General features: G+C 44.1%; 1 protein-coding gene across 1 annotated transcript in view; it reads left to right on the top strand.

Annotated features, from left to right (window-relative positions):
- Positions 1-18,908, top strand: part of FOXK1 (forkhead box K1) — a 56,609-nt gene that overhangs the window by 23,834 nt on the left and 13,867 nt on the right. Inside the window, exons 2-7 of the mRNA XM_053957450.1 lie at positions 2,485-2,682; positions 13,002-13,158; positions 14,407-14,553; positions 16,270-16,463; positions 17,573-17,739; positions 18,416-18,697. Of these exons, the coding sequence (XP_053813425.1) occupies positions 2,485-2,682; positions 13,002-13,158; positions 14,407-14,553; positions 16,270-16,463; positions 17,573-17,739; positions 18,416-18,697 (1,145 nt within the window). The remainder of the gene's footprint in view (positions 1-2,484; positions 2,683-13,001; positions 13,159-14,406; positions 14,554-16,269; positions 16,464-17,572; positions 17,740-18,415; positions 18,698-18,908) is intronic.

Raw genomic sequence — 18,908 nt, forward strand, 5'->3', positions numbered from 1 at the left:
CTTACAAAATGGCCATGTTCATGCTAGTTACCATAATCTATGAAAGCTGGTTGTACATCTGGGTTCTGCTTCAGTGAACTGGGAAGCCTGTCTGTCTAAAAACAAAATCACAGCAGCCAAGGAATTGTTTGCTTGTGTAGTCAGCCCAGCCCAGGCTCTGTTTCTCTGCCCTGGTTGCAGGCTGAGATTGCGGGTAAATCACATGGCTGGATCGGGTGGCTCTGGGGAGGCTCGCAGGGAAGAGCAGTGCTGGATGGGCCTTTCCAGCACATTCACTGCCTTAGTTTAGACTTCACATTTCAGTTTGACTCATGATGTTGGAAAAGTAACAGACTTTCTTGAGATTGCCCACACTCACAGGCTGATGGGACAGCCTCTCACAGTGGTTTGGGTGCAGGTATCACTTTTTATCTAATATTGCTGCAGCATCAGTAAGTGGGGTAGAGTTAAGGAGTTACTTTACCGTCACCTCAGAGCAATTTAGGAGATATGGATCTTGCATTACTGGCTTCTTCTGAAAAGGAAGACATAAGTGGCAGTGGGATAGAGTTCCTTACTGCTAGGAGGCTGCAGTGGGGGATCTCCTGGCCTCAGCAGTGCTGCAAAACTGCCTTAGGGCTCTGTGCAGTCAGGCCTGTTGATCAGCAGCAGGTTGGGATTGCACTGAACACTGCTGAACAGGGACTGTGATTTGTCCTTGACTCAGGTGTTGAAAAATGCTGAGCAGTTGGTGTTACAGCAGTGAATTCCATCACTCTGTGACAGGCAGCTCAGTTTTTCCCTGATAAGGGCTTGAGAAATTATGAAGCTTTGCTTGTACTGGTTTTGAGCCTTAGTCCATGTGATGCTCATTGCAAATATATGTACTTTGAGCTTTTCCTCTTTAAGCAAATCCATGCAGCAGTACAAAGCTTAAAATCCAGGGCAGTGGCTCAACATCCTTGTTTCAGGTTCACCTCAGGAGGTTGGTGCTTGCTCCTGGCAGACACTGCAAGGCATGGACACTGCTGTTTTGAACTGTGCCTTCATGTTGAGTCTGCAGGGAACCTTGTTTAGAAGGGTTAGATAAGCACAATTAGGCTGCATTGCCAGCAATGGTGTTCTTATTTAATGCATTAATGAGTGCAGGTGGCAAGACCTCTGAAGTGAATTAAATGCAGTGCAAACTCCTGCTATACTAGCAGAGCCATTGTGAGCCACTGAATGCTGAGCCAGCTCATTTGAGAGATGAGGTGGGAGATGAGAATGAGCTGCCCATGCCTGAATGATAATTTTGAGCATTACCTTACAGCACAATTAGCTCGTGCCAAAGAACCAAGAGCAAGAGAGTGTGTTTTAAAGCTGCATTTCTGTCAATAGCACCATTAAGATAAGGTGGTCACAAAAACAGATTGACTTGCTTGTCACCTTGTTCTGTTACCTGGCAGAATTCAATAATGCTACAGTGCTAGAACAACACCACCCAAATCCCTTCCTTTCCTTCTATAGGCAAGATGCTGGAATCCAGCACAATTACTGTGCTCTGCTGGCCTTTCCCACAGTGAAACCTGGTTTTTATTTCCTGCTGCTTTAACCTTAGTATCAGTGAAATGATTCCTGGAAAACTTGTATTGATTGCACATGATTGTCTAATTAAAGTGCAATAAGAAGAATTGCAGAACACTCACTCTTACAGCCCTGTGCTCATTGTAGACACTGTAAATTAGAAAGCTTTCTGTTCAAATATGGAAAATGTCAGTGCTTATTTCCTTTTGAGTTTCCAAGCGTCTCCTGAAGGCTGCACTTGTGTGATTAATTTTTTTCCAAAATAACAATTGGAAAGAAATGTTACTTGGAGAAGAAATGAGGCCCCACAGGCTTGCAGGGGCCCTGTTGTAAACCTACTAGCTGTAACCCTAAAGGGAGGCACTTCTAAATGAATATATTTTAATCTGAAACCTGCTAGATGATCCTTTGTGCACAAATATAAATGGATATCAATTATACAATATCTAGAGACAAGTCTTTAAATAGTACTCTCTGGTCTTACCTGGAGGCTGTTTGTTGCTCTGCCTGGACTTTATGGCTGTTTTGTTCCCTATTGCTTGTGGTTTGATACTTTCTAGTGACTTAGATCTTACTGAGATGTGTGCAATGAGCTAATAAAAAATAGATCCTTGTCCTTGATACATTGCAGGAAACCCAAGAGTTTGTTGTTACAGGAGTGCATCTTGCTTAGTCACTTGAATACATGGCCTCGAGGAAATCACTGAACTTACCCAAATCTTCAGCTTGCATCTCATCTCTAGATGGCCCAGGATTCACTGTGCAGTATTTACAGAGCTTTATGACTGATCAGTAATCCTGCCCAAGACACTAGGCAGAAAGATCAGTAGAGAATGTTGGACTTTGAATTAATTAACGATGCATCAACTGCATACAAAACCTCTTAAATACATTCAGTGTCATGTGTGAAACTGATTTTTCCCTTTCTTTCTCTTCCAGATGTACTTTCCGATTCCCTAGCACGGTTATAAAAATCCAGTTCACATCCTTATACCATAAAGAGGAAGTAAAAGAGGAAGCCTCAACACATCCCCTTCGGCCACTTTACCCTCAAATATCACCTCTGAAGATCCACATCCCGGAGCCGGATCTCCGGAGCGTGGTCAGTCCCCTCCCATCCCCCACAGGCACTATCAGGTAAGATGTTAATTCTCAGAAATGTGCTCTCTGACATCAGTCTGTCAGCCCTGTTTTGTTTGGTATCCTTGGTGCAAGAAATGCCCCATTAAAAACAAACTAGTTAAATCTCTGATGTTCAAAATGATGGAAGACTGGTAAAAAATGGTATGGTGGCCAGCAGTAGGGCACAAGGGTTTTGTTTAAGAGCTCAGAGGGTTCAAGGGTAAATGCGAGTGTTGGTTTCACACTATAGAGTTACATATAGAGTCTATCTTTGGCAGTGGAATTAGAAATATTTATTGAGAGCTACCTAAATGCATGGAGAAAAGAAAGCAAGCATATACTTTCTATCTTAAGACTGCCTGTTTTATTTTTATCTCAGTAATATTCTGTTGTTGCTGGGTGGTGCTGCTCTTATCTGAAGTTAGGGACAGGGGTGGCCATTGGCACGTTGTTTCCTGGGAATGGAAGGAAATGGGGGTAGGATGCTGACCATGTACTGAGGGATTGTAGCAATCTAAATGTACATCTGGGCGAGTATCCTGTTTTGTGAATGATCTGATCCATGGATGTGCAGTAGAAATAAGATGAACATCAAGTTACTGTATGGAATATTTTCTTTTCTCTTCAGCAAAGAGTTGAGGCTACAGAGTTTCAGTGAAATCTTTTGAAGTTAAATCTGTTACTTGAAGTATCATGCATTTTGTAAAGTAAAGGACACTTGTGGTATAGGATCATGTATTAGAATTTTAAAACATGTGGGCATCAAAATAGCAAGAGTGTGCCTGGTAATAGTAGTAGCCTTTGGGTTGTTTTCTTGTCTGTACATTTGTAAAAAGGTATAATATGCAAATCTCTTCTGGCAGCACTAATTCAGTGAGTAGTATTCAAATCAGCATGGCTGAGACCAAGACTTCAGAGTCACAGTGAAGTTGGTTTGGGTTTGCATGATCCAGAGGCTTGTTTGGGTTTTTCCGACCGCCTTACAGAGCTGCACAGATGTGCAGTGCAGATATTCCAGAAAGAGGGGGCTGGAGGTAGCTGTGGTTTTAGTCCTCTGTTCAAGCACTGCTTTTAGTTTATATTTAACCTTCTCTTTTTAGATGAAGCTTGTTGCTGGGAGGGGAGGGGGATGGTTCCTTTGCCAACATATGGTAGTTAGTTTCCATTCAGTCATCCTGTGCAAAGCAGCACAGTGTGGTTTGTGTTACTAACAGAGGCTGTATCTTTTGACTCTGGCATATGCCTGCAACTGATATTTGATTCCCTGAGAATGTTTCTTTTGCATAAGGAGAAAGTGGAAATAGTAGTGTTGAATTGTGCTCGGCCCCTAACACAGTGTTTACTAAGGATGATTAATGATTGCATCCGTTTGTCTCGAGCAGAAGCTAATCCAGCCCAGTCTTCAGAAAACCTCAAAAGACATCTGAGGTTTCGCTTGCTGAAGCCCTTTCATTTCCGAGTTCCTCTTACAGAGAAGGGCCTGGCACGTTTGTAAACATCCCTGCTCAGCCCCTTCAGCCTTCCCCTCTCCCCCGGCAGGGTCTTGAAGCTCTCCCCTGTGGGCCAGGCTTGGGAAGTGATTTGGGTGTTTCTGCCTGAGAAGGGAATGCTTCTTTGGGAGCATGTAACTCTGCATTCTGGCCATCTCACTTCCAGGGCAGCTCTTTGCTCTCTTGGTGGCTTCACAGTGCTGAGTGAGGCTGGCACAGTGTCCTCTCCTCCTTCCCAAGGCAGAGCTGGGAGGGCTGGTGGGGCTCAGCATGAAACTCAGACCCCTCTCCCACTGCTGGCTTTGGGAGGTGGTTGCTGGGTTCTCCTCCTCCTCCTCCTTCCTCTCCCCCTTCTAGTATTTACTTTCCTAATTTGGTGCGTTTGCCTTGCTCCTCCCTGATTGGCCCATGGAAAATTATTGCAGTTTGGAAATCCTGGGCAGGGTGAAATTTCCTTTTTGGAAAGTGGCTCCTGGCCCCCTTTTTCTGCCTCCACCCTGGTGTAGGGCAGGGGCTGTACCTGCACTCCCCCCACCAGATCCAGCCCTGCCCTCCTGACCCCCAACCCTGCTCTCCTGCCTCCCTGTTTACACTGCAGCTTGCTTCCCTGCAGATTCTCCCCTGCAAGCTTCTGGTTTTTTTCCAACCTATTTATTTTCCCTCTGCAAAGTGCAGTGCCTAGAGAGGGAATGAGCTTTAGTTAAACAAAACCAAACCTGCCACCCTCAGCAGCTTTGCAAAGCAAGATTCCTGCTTATTCCTGGGGAGAAATGTGCTCACTGTTTTCTCAGCTAGGTGTTTCGTCTCCAGGAGGGGCTGTGTGTGGATGTGTTTTGAATGCTGTTGTACAGCTGTAAGGGAAAATGTTGCTTGGCAGCATGCTGTGAGGGTTGCAAACAGGCATGGATTATTTCTTCCTGCTTTGAGTTCAAAACTCCTTTTCAAAAAAATCAGACTTGCATTTTTCTTTCCTTTTCCAGAAAGGAAAAGGCCACTGTGGTTGTAGGAACTCAGTAGAAGCAGCCTGCCATTTTACACAACATAGGAAAGGGCAAAGTAGCACTAAACTGCTCCGCAGTAGGTTCAAGGCATTGAAAAGCTCTGTGATAATTATGTGGGGTTTGCTTGAATTCAGCTCTACTTTTTGGAGGTAAAACTGAGTCACAGTTTCAGGAGTTAAGGAACTGTCTGTCAGTACAGGGCTTTAAGTTTCTGCACCTTGCATTTGGAGGCTCCTCTCTGAATGACAGTGGTTCCACAAAGTTTCTCATCTGTGCTGCAAACACTTCACTTTGCCTGATTTTGTGATAAATGCACAATATCTACATGTATGTGGCTCTGAGTTGTAACCCAGTCCACAGAGTGGCTTGTGCTTGGATTATTATCAGATCTACAGGGACAAGGTGTGATGCAGGACTCTATTCCTGCTCTCAAAGTCTTACTGAGTTGGAGTTTAGATTTACAGTGTTTAGTTTCCTTTTTGCTGTGGTCATTGTTAATGGCCCTGTAGCAGTAGCTTAACTCAGTTTACCAAATAGCATCTCTCTGCAGCCTTGCCCCTCAGAACTGGGGTGGTTTTAATATTTCTGAAAATTTAATTATTTCTTTGTACTTGCTTCCCTATTCTAGACAGCAATTATGTTCTCAGTGAGATACATATATAGAGAGATAAACACACACACACACTACAGTACAGAAATATTAAATGTCCTACTATGGAGGTCAATAGTATTATTCATATTTTACAGCTGCTACTTCTGGCTTATCTCTGCACTAGAATAACTTCGGGCTTGAACGTTTTGTCTTGTACTTGTTTGGGTTTTTTTCACAGAAAGGGCATGGATTCTTAGCTCACAAACACAGTCTTTATCAGTAAAAAAATTTCTTTGACATGTAGGAGTAAGAGTCCTTAGGGTCCTGTGAGAACCACTGCTTGAAAAGTGTCTGGTGAGGTTCAGTGTTAACAGCTAGACTGGTACATATTTGTGTGTGAACCCAAATTTGTATTTTAACTGTTAGCTCTTAATGTGCCTGCCCATATTTGGCTGTTACTAGAAGGGTTGATAACTAGTTTGCAATGCAGTTAATGGCATGAATAATGAAAGATCAACTTCTTTTGTTCTATAAGCTTGATTAGTAAACCAGAAGGTGTGAGCTGAATTGCTTGGTTTCTTATGGACCTTTTTTCCCTGAGTGAAATGAGTTCAGTAACACATTGCATGCTCTGATAGTGGATTACTCAGAGCTAACTGCAATTATCTTGACTTAGCCACCAACTCGTTTTGTGGCCTTTAACAGGTCATTTAAATTCATTGTCTGATTTTTATGCATGCATAGTGTAATTACTACTTCACAAGCGTGTGTAGTAGATAAATTATGTATTGAGCTCTTATTCCATAAAGCATGACATGAGTATGTGCGAGCCATGTTCCAGCAGACCTGCAAATGCTGGCTCTGCTTTGATCCAGACTCGGCTGGGAAAAAGGAGGGGGGCTTTTTATAGGCTCTAGGATAGCCATGCACTGCCGTTTCACAACCCTTGGGATTTACTCTGAAGGTGTGTAGGGGAAGCTGAATGAAGCCTGGCTTCAGTGGATGCATTCATTCACTGGAGCAGGATGCATAAATATTCCCTGTTCCATTTCATTCAGGCTTTGCCTCTTCCCAGAGCACTGTGAGCCATTGAACTGCAATGCCACTGAAGAGCTCCAAGGCAGGTTTTTTGCAGGCTCTTTTGCATCATCTCAGTTATACATTACTTCCTGCACTCAGGCAGAATGCACAGCTCAGACAACTCCCACAGTTGGACAGAGAGGTGATTATTTTTAATCACCCGAGTCTCCAAACCACAAGCCAAGGAGGATGATGCATATACATCACATAAGAGAAGCAACAGTGTATGCTGGGCTGGGGAGCTCCTACGCATGTTTATTGCAGATAAAGGACTGTGTGCTAGAGGACATGTGCCAAGCCATGTGCAGGAGGAAGGCTTGCAGATGTCACCAGCTCCAGGAGCACTTCCTCTTCCCCAGTGAGTATAAAATGCTCGCTGAATCCACATTTGGAGTGAAGTCACTTCCTTTCCAGGGGAACCACTGGAGCGCTGACGAGTAATAACAATTTCACCTTTCGTGGATAACTCACTTTCTCTCATTTGTGGCTTGTTCGACAGCTTTGGTTTTCTTCAACATTAAGCAGGCAGGGTAGCTCTCAGATTTCTCCTTTCACATCAAAATCCAGCTTGGTTTGGCAGTCTCACCCCTTGTGATTGCTTCTGAAACCTGTCTGAAACACGCAACATGCAAGGACTTGCCTTTCTTTGAGTTACAATTTTGGGGCTAGGCTGGGGAAGGTGAGAGCAGTGGAGGATTCTCTGCCATTCTTGCTGATTGGTGTGTCGTGGAAAGGCTTGTTTCGCAAGTCCAAGGGCTGTACTTTGACCTGATTCTTGCTGGTTGCACATAAAAAGCCTCCCTGTATCTTCATGCCCCTTTTTGCAGGCTCATGAAGTGGAGTATTGTGGTAGTCAGAGGTTTGTGCTATTTCTCTAACCATAGTCCTTGTGCCCAGGGCAACGCGCTTCCAGCTTGCATTCGAGGAACAGAATGAGGATTATAAGAAATGATGATATTTTTTTTCTCTGTACCCAACAGGAGCTTTAAAAATGCCGAGTCAGACTGGAGTCTGTATACTGGCAGCATTGCCAAGGCTGTAACTGATCCCTGCTGTGTTTCTGTACCTGCTTCACAAATGTGCACATGGGAATTTTTCAAAGGCACTACCATGTGCATACCATATCCTAAACCAGCAGTGGTTTTGCTCTTCTTTAGCAGTGCAGATTCCAAGTCAATTTTTTGAACAATTTTTTGTGGGATCCCAGCTAATCTTTCCTCTTTGTCATAGAGAGGATAGGTGCTTTTTCCATATGCCTGGCTTAAATTTAACCTCCATAGCTTGATCCCTAGATTGAGTAATAGGGGAACTTTCCTGCATTCTACTGCTGCCTCTCCTTCTGGGGAAGTTGGCACTGGAATTTGGGAGTGTTTTGATTTCCAGATTGTTCACAGACTTGTAATATGACCATAAATAAATAATGTAAGTACTTGTTGCTTCATTTTTATTTTTATTACCGCCTAGTCCATAAAACGTGCCTAGTATTGAGAGACTGTGGAAATCTTTATGTGAGAATCTCAGTGTGTCCAGGGAACAGATCCTATAGCAGTGTTCTGCCTCAGACATGGATATCTTGGGGATTGTATAACATAAAAAACAGAGTAATGCTGACTTAGGTGTCATTTGCCTCCATTTTCTTGGACAGGAGACTGCCTTGGACCAGGGACTTCTGACTGTCTTCTAAAGCCCCGCTGGCTTCCCTGTCCTTCCCTTTCCCCAAGAACTTGTGTATTGGCCTTTTCCATTCACACAGACTTTATCGTCAGCCCTGTCTTACATCATGTCGCTCACAGTGTAGCCACAGAAGTAGAAGCACTTTCTTTTGTTTTGGACATGCTGCTTAGTTTCATTTTGTGCTCACCATCTCTTCTGGTGCAAGAGGCCAGGAGCTAAACATTTCCTGTTGGCTTTGTTTTTATAGCTCTGTCACTTGGCACCTCAGCTTCTGTCTTAAACAATTTTTTCTTATACGAAATCCATTCCTTATCTCCAATCATCCTACCTATCCCTGTCAGTACCTTCCCTGGATCTGCTCTATCCTTTTTCCTTTCTATTTTTTTTAATGAGAGTAGACAAGCAACACACAGTGTCCTGGTGTGAATGCACCATGCACACAGTGGTACGTCCTATTTTTGCAGGCTGATTCTCTGGTTAAACAAACTGATTGTGGACATTCCAATAGCAATGCAGCACACTGTACACACTCTCCAGCAGCTTAGAGTTAATTGCTGCTAGCAAGTGCTGTGAACTTGCAGGCTGGGTTCCTCTTGGCAGAGGTTGAAAGTGAATTGTGGTGTTACAAAGAACATTCAAGCCCCGTGTTTAAAAGGCATCCTGCCACTTACATGGGTGAGTGTATTGCAGACACTGCCTTCAGCCCTCATCTTTCTGGCCTTCCTGCCAGAGAAGGGTTAAGTCTGAAATGGAAAACATGCTGCAGAGGACTGGTGTGATTCAGCACGTGGTTGTAGTCTGATTCTAAAGCTGAGTTCTCAGCATGATATTTAGAGAACTGTGGCTCAGTGGCTGCCTGCAGTCACTGTTTCAAGTTGAGATGCCAAATCCTCGATGGATATCAAAGATCTCTGTCACTTAGGGCATTAACCATGGTACCATAGGATTAAGACTGTGGGTAACTGCAGCTGGGTTGCTTCCATGTTCTGTGCATCTTTCAGTGGTGTAAAGCACTTGCTTTCCAAAATGCTCTCTTCCATAACAAGCAAGCTTAACCCAAATTAGCTTGGATTGCTTGTAAGCTAAGTTTGCCAGCATGGACAGTGACCGTGGGTCACAGCAGTGTGGTGGGATGTCAGAGCAGGGTGAAACTGCAGACCTAGCTGTGCTTTTCTCAGTGAATGGTTATAGTATCAAAATGGTTCAAGTTATGGCCAAGTATTGATGCTGTGTTAATATTCAACAAATCACTATTAGCGTCCTTGCAGTTGATTTTTGTTTTATAGCACAAACATGTGTTTGTAGGGAAAGCTTTTTGTTTCATAATATTTTTAAAGGGAGTGTGAGTGCATGCAAGCATCTCCGGCCAGCCCCTGGCTTTGGGTGGTGAGGAGAATTCCAGGAACTCCAGGAAACTGATGTCACTGCATTGTGTTTGCTTGTTTTCTTTTGACTGCACTAATGTTTAATTTTAACTTAACCCTCAGAGGGGTATTTTTAGTAAAACTGTTTCTTCACTCCTTCTGTCCCATGTTGGGAGGGGAACAGATTGTGTCTCCTTGTTTTTTCCAGTAGTCAGCTCTTTCTGCCTCCCCTCTGAAGAGCTGTGATGATTGACTGAGAGCTTGAACACTCAGCAGCATGTGTTACCCTGTCTGTGCCTGGAGTGCCTAAACGCTGGTGTTTGTTCTGTCCCCACATCTCTTGATTTGATCATTGATCCAGGCTGAAAGGAAGCAGATCTACCTGGACAAAAGGGCTTCATTCTGATAAAAGATTAGTATCTCTTCCAAATCTTTGGTATCACCTGTGGCTGTCCCAAGGGGCAGCTGCTTTCTTTAGGGGATGATCATGATTGTGTTCTTCAGTGAATATCTGCTGGGAGAGCCTGGCTTTTCTACAAGTTACTAACACTTTAGTTTGGAGGGGCTTTGTCAACACTCCAGAGAATCACAGCCCTGCAAGGAAAGGGTTTCTCCCTTTGGTTTTTTCTTTCTTTGTTTTTTTAAGCAAGATCATACTTAAAATTCAGACACTAAAGCTGGAGAGGCAAAAACTGAGCTGCTTGCTCTGCTGATCTTGAATAAAGGAATACATTCTTTTATCTATTTTTATTTATGTATTTATTAAAAAGGAAAAGAAAAGGCAAGAAATACAGCTCTGCAGAGCATGGATTTACTGGAGAACTTTTCTTTTTTCCATATCTTTGTCCTGAGTTTTGGCTGCTGTCTCTGTGGTTTGCTGTTTGTGTATTTCTGCAGACAAATAACAAAATCAGAAAACTCTGTTTCATCCTTTTCCACATCTAGCCCATGTGTTATATTAATTGCTCGGGTGCCAAACACAAAAAGAATCACTGTGTTTTTAGTTTGTCATTGTTTCATGTATGGAAATGGCTTTCAGTTGTAATTATCTGCACATTGTAAGTGTGTATGTGAAGAAGCTATGGAAAAATGACAGCAGAATAATTAAATTCACACCAGCTCCTCGTGCGAATACTAAGACATCAAGAGTGTCTTCTGTGGTTTAGCATTACCCACTTCCAAAGCTTGGGATAGGAAATTTTCATTCATTTTCCTGCACAAATAGGTCTCTGCTCTTTGAAAGGCTGGGTAAGAAATGCCTTTATCTCTAGCAAAAGGAGATCTATAAGTATGGGCTCATCAACAATTTGCACTACCTGAAAGCTTTACCTTCTGCTGTACTTCTGAACAGTATCACCCATTAATGCCCAGGATTATTGGTGGGTAGTGCAAGGGTTACCAGGTGCTCTGCAAGGCTGGTATATGGGGCAGGAGTGAGCTTGGGTTCCCTGTTGCAAGAGTTTGTTGTTGCTGGATATTTCTGCTGCCTTTTCTCTGCCCCCAGCTCCCCCATTCTGTAATTCACTTTTAAAAGAAACCAGTCTGGGTTGTGCTGAGCTCAGCACTGCAGCCATTTGCAGAGACACCACAAGGAATAGCAGCACTTCTCAGTTTACAGGCTGGACTGTGGTAGAAAATGGTCATTCCTTACAGTGACAAATTGCTCCTGCACCCAAGGTATTGCCCACTGAGCAAACAAGGGTTGTCTCACTGCTCCTCTCCATCCCGTGTGTATGTGGGCGAAGCTATCCAGGCAGTCACCTTTTGAGGAAGTGGCCATGTTCATTGTTTTTTCATACAGCATTTGGTGCAGTGCTGTGATGAGTGTCAGCATTTGTTTGTGCCACTTATTGGGCATTTCACCAGTAAGAGGATTGTTTATGCCAGTTTTACTGAATTCTAGTTCCAGCTGTGAGCTTCAATTTGCATATTTTCATACAATTTGAACTGCTTGTTTTGCTGTGTAAATCTTCTGTGTATTGGTTTGCTTTCTTGTTTACTGTTTCTCTGCTCCTAGAAGACATTTGTAATCCTGGGATTTGGCTGTGCATCCTGCTGTTCTGGCACTGAATCCCTCAATTCTGGACAGCACAGGACAGGGAGAGACAGAAAAAGGGAACTTCAGCTTCCCTCTCCTCCCATCCTTCCAGGCCAGGTTGGATGGGGCTAGGAAAAACCTGGTCCAGTGGAAGGTGTGCCTGCCTGTGGCAGGGGGTTGGAACAAGGTGATCTTTAAGGTCTCTTCCAATCCAAACCATTTTTTGATTCTTCCAACCCGAAAAATCAAGGACGTGTGATCCCAAGACAAGCCTTTCTAATTAGTTCTCATCTTGTAGCACTCATTTCTGTGTGCCTGAGTGATGTTGCAAATTATAGCCCCCTTTTATGTGTTTGTAGCATTTCATTACCTTTCACAGCCTGTGGTGCTCAGTCACCGTTCCTGTAATGCCATCTTGTGGTGGCCCTGCCTCTCTGAATGTGCCTTTTCCAGCCAGAACTGATGCTGGGCTACCTCTGTGTGTAGGCAGTGAGTGCAGCTCCCCTTTGCTGGCTGCATGAGTGTGGGGTGAATCAAGGAAACGCCTGTCTCCAGCTGTGAGGTGTCAGGGTATGGCCTGGTGGAGCTCAGATGTGGTGTTAGGGACCTTCATGGCAGATCCCTGCTCTGGGTGCTTTAGCTCTGATGCTGTAGAGCTGTCTGTTAGAAGGATTGATTAACTATGATCTGTGTTACACAGAGATTTGTGTGTTGTTCCTTAACAAGTCATAATAACAAACTATCCATTTACTTAAATATTCATCCCTCATACACTGTATGTTGTTTGAGGTTTGAAGTGCTTCTCTAAACACAAAGGAGTTGTTTAATACTTTGAAACGCTGCTCTGTTGTGATTGCAGGAAGTGCATATGGCAGGGAGTGTCAGGATTTTGTAGAAATTCCAATTTTATCTCTGGTGGATTTTTTTCTCAATCTGTCTGGGCTTTGGATAAGCCACAGGGGCAAAAGTAAGGCCATTGCATCTGCTTCTCCGTGACCAGAGAGCTTTACTGTACCTCTGAGAGTAAGAACTGCGTGCCTTGGTAATAAATGAAATAACAACTGTATTTATTTTTGGTTTTTCTTGCCTCTCCAGTGTTCCCAACTCTTGCCCAGCCAGTCCACGTGGTGCTGGATCCTCAGGATATCGTTTTGTTCACAACATTACCTCGGATCTGCAGCTGGCAGCAGAGTATGCGGCAAAGGCAGCATCAGAGCAGCAGGCAGATGCATCTGGCGGGGACAGCCCAAAGGTTCACACAAACATTACTTACCCAACAGTGCTCCTTGGGAGGATTATTAAAGCCTGGGGCTTTATTGCTAGTCCTGGTTAGAGTTAAAAGGAGTTTAAGAACACCCTGGCCATAAGGGTGCTGTGTACAGTGTCCTGCAGGGGTTGGAGGTCACTCCTTCAAACTGTGCTTGGCTTAGTGGTAGTCTCTGCTTGCTTAGCTGCCTAAAATGTATTCAAATCACTCACTAAAGTGTTTAAGCAAGAATAATATTTTTGCTTATTTGAGAAATCAAGATCTCATAAAGAAGAGGCACATAAAATTCAGCATCTCATTTTCTTCATTTAATTAATGGTATTTTGCAAAACACAGTTGGAGAAAGCAGAAGCAGGGGAAGAAACCAGATCCTTGTCATGAGAAGTCTGTAGTCAGACTTTAAAACAAACATGAAGGCCTGTAAAGTAGGCGTTAAACGAGGAGAGTGGCAAGTGGAATCTAGATTAAAAAATAACTTAGAATGATAAAATGGAATTTTGGTGAGCTGATCTTCAGATCAAAGTTAAAAGTTCCATATCCAAAACCACCTGATTTGGGATTGGGTGGAGGAGCATACTACTAGATGGCTTTTTTTTTGTAGAGTTAATTCTCCCTTGAGACAAGAAGGGTTTTTCTTTGTGGAGTACTGCGAAGAGTTGGAAATACGAGATCTAGCAAACAAATTAAAGTTCCTAGAATGAAACAAATCCTGCTGGAGAAGGGATGGGATCAGGTTTCATGTTGGGCTTGTTGCTGGGAGGAGGGCTGATAACATACAGCCTCAAACCTTTCTAGCAGAGTGGAGCTGTAGCTGGGCAGAACTGAAGGCTTTAATTCATGAACACCAAAAGCAGTGAATGTACCTATACTCTATTTCTTGATTCCAATTGCCTGTCTTGACCCCTTTCCTTGTGCTGGTGTAAGCATGTGTGGGAAATTCAGTGGGGAATGGAATCAGATTGAAGTTGGGGTTTGTGGGGAGATGGAAGGAGATACTTTCATCTGACTCAGCCCTGTAGCTCTGTTTGAACACAAATGCTTGTCCTAAATGGGATGGTGGCAGCATAAAACAGCAGTGGAGAGCTGACGCTCTCTTAGCTGCCCTGCTGCTCTCTTGGCATCAGTGAAAATGACAACCCAATGTGCTTTTTAAGTTTGGGTTGTGGTACACTGCAGTGTAGGAATTCTTTCTTTGTGACTAAATTTTTGTTCATGTTTTTTTTTCTTGCTTAGGATGAATCCAAGCCACCCTATTCTTATGCTCAGCTAATTGTGCAGGCTATATCTTCGGCACAGGACAGGCAATTAACACTAAGTGGGATCTATGCCCACATTACCAAGCATTATCCATATTACAGGACTGCTGACAAAGGCTGGCAGGTGAGTTCTTGACACTGACAAGCTTTTAAACTGCTTTGACATGGCTTATCTGCTTTGAAATGCATTTATTAAAGATTTGGGGCACTGGGAATAGAGCTGCTTTGACTGTTCCCAGAGTGAATTTGTTTAACACAAGCTGACTAGTTCATTTGTGGGTGATTAGTTTTGTTGGGGTTTTTTTTGAATACTTTGTAGGGCAATGTAGTGTGTTACTGTTGGGCTCCCTAGTTCCTATTTTAATGCTGTAGTCATGTGTCTTTCATTTTGTATTTTATTTATATCCTTGCTATCAGTCACTTCTCTGCCCAGATACTTGCTTAATCCTTCACTTCATCTTTGGCATGATTTCTCCAAGCAGAGGATATCCAGCCTAAAACTGAGGCTCCAGTTTTTAATCATAGCACCTTAAATCATTACAGATATTTTGTTTCCCAGTGTACCAACTGCATTGCCTAAGTCACAGCTTGCAAGTTCTGAATTTGAGTGGGAACTTGGGAAGCTGGGAGTTCATGGACTCCTTGTGGTGCTCAAGGAAATCTGACCAGCTTCAGAGGAGAGTTTGGATGTAGTTAACACCTGCTAAATCAAACTTCTATGTTCATTTGAGGGTTGCTTCCAAAGTTTCAGGAACCTCAACTCCACCTGCTTTCAGACTTTTTCTTGGCATCACACCTCTGCCATGGGTGTTGGCATTTGAATGTAATACACTAATACAGCTGCAAAGGCTCTTGCAGCTGCTGATTTCACTGTGTGCAACTGGCAGGAGCAGTACTGCTTGGTGCACTTTGAGTGCAGTTGGAATAAATAAATTTCTGCCTCCCTGGCTTTTCCCTGCAGTTCTAATTAATTGTGGAATTCACTTCCTGCCCTAACCTGCTCAGCAGAGTTGTGCTTTGTGAACCAGTTGCTGCATCCTGCTTCAGAGAGCTGCATTTCAGCAGGGAGTGAAGTTGCCTTTTCCTCTCTCCTCCAGTGGCATTGTAAGGCTTCACCAGTGAAGAGATTGTCTAAACCTGCTAGAAAAGCTTTTGTTTTGTTTTGAAAGTGGAAGAGGTGTGAGTTTTTGCACACAGAGGCTTGCTGAGCCCTTCCCTAGCCCAAAAGGCAGTGCTAAACCCTGTAAGAGGTGGGCTGTTACAATGGAAAGGATAAACAGTCTTGTCATCATCCAGAGAGCTGCAGAGTGCCACAGAGCTCATGGATTCCTCCCAGAGCTGGCTGAGGGCATGTTGGCTGCCTTGCATTGTGATTACTGTGAGATGCAGTGTCCTCTAGGGCATGTTTGGGCACCCTGGTAATCGTTTGGCAGGTGAACAGTTTAGCACAGGCTCAGACAACTTTTTCCACTTGCCAAGAATAAAGCCTGTCTTTTGAGAGTTCTGATGTGGTTTACAGTGATTTCCCCCTGCCTCAGCAAAAGCTCTGCTTTCATGGCTTTCCACAGAGAAGTCACTGCTCTGGCTCCAGATGTATTTAAGTAATGGTTCGTACCAAGCAACCCCATCTTTCAGCTTGGTTAAGAGAAATTCTGACACTCTCTCCCAGGCTGTTCTCCTGTGACTTTGGAGCTGTGTGAGTTGAGTGACTTGTTTCTACCTTCAACACTGATTCTGGCAATGTAGATTTATTTTTCCAAGCTGTGTGGTTCAACCCATTTGTCTTTGTTACATACTTCTTCGTGGCAAAATAATCACCTCATTCCTCTGCTTCCTGCAGAATTCCATTCGGCACAACCTCTCCTTGAACCGTTACTTTATTAAAGTCCCACGCTCCCAAGAGGAGCCTGGAAAGGGCTCCTTTTGGCGGATTGACCCTGCCTCTGAAGCCAAACTTGTAGAGCAAGCATTTAGAAAAAGAAGGCAAAGAGGAGTGTCCTGCTTCCGAACACCTTTTGGGCCTCTCTCCTCCAGGTAACTTCAGTTTCCTCTCATCTCTCTGCCAAACTCATTACAAAGAAAATAAACTGAAGCTTCTCCTGAAGTGCATTGAGTATACTTTGCTGTTTATAGTTTGAGACGTTATATAGTTAGTCCTGAGGCATAATCTGAAAATTGTTCTGACTTCTTAAGTGTTTAACAAAAAAAATCCAGAAGCAAACTAGAAAAATGCATCAAATAACGTATCTGTTTTGGCATCATTTCAAAGAAATTCAAAGCAGTTATCATTGGAGTGAGTGTTTTCAGATGCCAATCTCTGATTTCAGGAAAGCTGTGTTTAGATGTGGATTAGATCATAGTGGGAATAACTTCTGTGGTATTCAAAACACTCTCCTATTGGGAGATCAGGTTGATGGTGGTTGTCAGCAGTGGAGCAGCGGGAGTTCTGTGTGGCTGCTCCATCAGCTCCACTGCCTTGTGCAATGACAGCTTCTTTGAGCCCTTTAGCTGTGAGATGACTTGGAATTCAGCACTAGCTGGAGCAGCTTCATGGAACATTCCTCCCACACCTCCTATTTTCTTGGTTAAAATGTAGGGGAAACAGGAGGAGAATTTTTCAGCTTTTTATTCTGGTTTGTCATTAAAGAAATACACAATTCCTCACATGTTTGGGACCAGAGGTGGGAACCAAGTGGATGGGGAGGGAGGCAACAGGGAGAAGGGGGAGCAACTACTCTGCAAGCATATGCAGGGCCAGACACTTGTCTCTACTTGCATCTTTCTTCTCCCTGTCACTCTCAAACTCTCACATAGGTTCTTTGAGAATGACTGAAGTTATAAAACTGATCTTAGCATGCAACATTTGGGGATTCTCTGTCAGCAGTGGATCTAACAATGAAATATTAACCCTGCTCTGAAGGGTCCAGTTTCCTTCAGTAAGGAATAACACAACAATATTTGGAGCTGGAGTGTTTGTGGGGTCCCTGTGTACCTTTCAGCTCTTCCCAGCAGGACTGCAGTAGGAGGTGTGGAGGAAAGGCTGTCCTTCCTAGAGAGTTCTCTACTGGACATAACTCGGCGTCTCTGCTGCTGTCTCGTCAAAATGCATCTGCACTTGCCAACACTGTGTTTTGGTGTTTCAGGAGTGCTCCTGCCTCCCCTACTCACCCTGGCCTGCTGTCCCCTCACTCTAGTGGCCTACAGACTCCAGAGTGCCTGTCACGGGAGGGCTCACCCATTCCACACGATCACGACTTTGGGTCGAAGTTAGCCTCAGTTCCAGAGTATCGCTATTCCCAGAGTGCACCCGGTGAGTAGCTCTTGTTCCAGAGGATGGCTGTTGGCTTGCCCCATGTGCCATGCTGAGGACACCACATGAAGCCTTCTGCAGTGGTTTTTTGGAGGATCCAGGACTCTCTATCCACTTTGTTGTTAGAGACTGATGGTGCAAGTACAACTTGAAACCATTTTTTTGACTCCTCTTTGGATGAGGGGCAGAATGTGTAGAGACAGCTGATCTAACCTTGAGCTAGGTGGCTGTAAAGATCTGACAGCAGAGTAGCCATGGTAACACACAACTCACTTGCTCTCATTTACCAGCCTCTGGATAAGATCAGCTTGGCTACACCAAGTTGTGGTGCTGTGTCCAGGACCTGGTAAATACCTGCTTGTCAGCTGTGCTGACCTGGTGTGTAGGGTGAGGTTGGAAGGCAAAGCTCATTAAGGAAAGCTTGGTTTGGGGTATTTTCTTATGTTTATTATGGCTTTTATTCACAGAGATGTGCTCAGTTGACAAGTAGGGGGTTTTTTTGTACATTAGGAAGGAGAAGTTTGAAGGTGGTATTTTTGAAGGCTTGATTTTTTTGTTTGTTTCTACCTCCTTTCCTGCCAGTGCTGAAGCACTGAGCAGACTGGAAGTGCACAGATTAAATAAACGGGGCTCTTTTCGCCTCTCCTGTTGACATGTGCTTCTTTTTTCTGTTCAGGATCTCCAGTGAGTGCCCAGCCAGTAATTATGGCTGTTCCTCCCCGACCATCCACCCTGGTGGCCAAACCAGTGGCCTACATGCCAGCATCCATAGTGACTTCTCAGCAGCCTTCGTGCCACGCAATCCACGTCGTTCAACAAGCCCCCACTGTCACCATGGTCCGAGTGGTGACCTCCTCTGCAAACTCTGCAAATGGATACATCCTCACAAACCAGGGCACGGCAGGAGGAGCTCATGAAGCTGCAGGAGCAGTGTTGGACTTAGCTGCTGACCACCGAGGTAGCGTTTCACCTCCCTTGCTACTCTGCTAATAATTCTTGAGCAGGCTCGGAGGGGAGAGTTGTTGAACATTTTCGCTCACTGGGCACTGAGCCATTAAAAAAGATGTTTCTCCAGGTAGAACTTAAACCAAATGAGAGCTCATCCATTTTTTGTCTCCACCAGAGAGCAGGACAACTGTGTTCCCTTATCTCCTGGGGAACAAAACTAA

This window comes from Vidua chalybeata, chromosome 16 (genome assembly GCF_026979565.1).
Source record: "Vidua chalybeata isolate OUT-0048 chromosome 16, bVidCha1 merged haplotype, whole genome shotgun sequence".
NCBI classification, from domain to species: domain Eukaryota; kingdom Metazoa; phylum Chordata; class Aves; order Passeriformes; family Viduidae; genus Vidua; species Vidua chalybeata.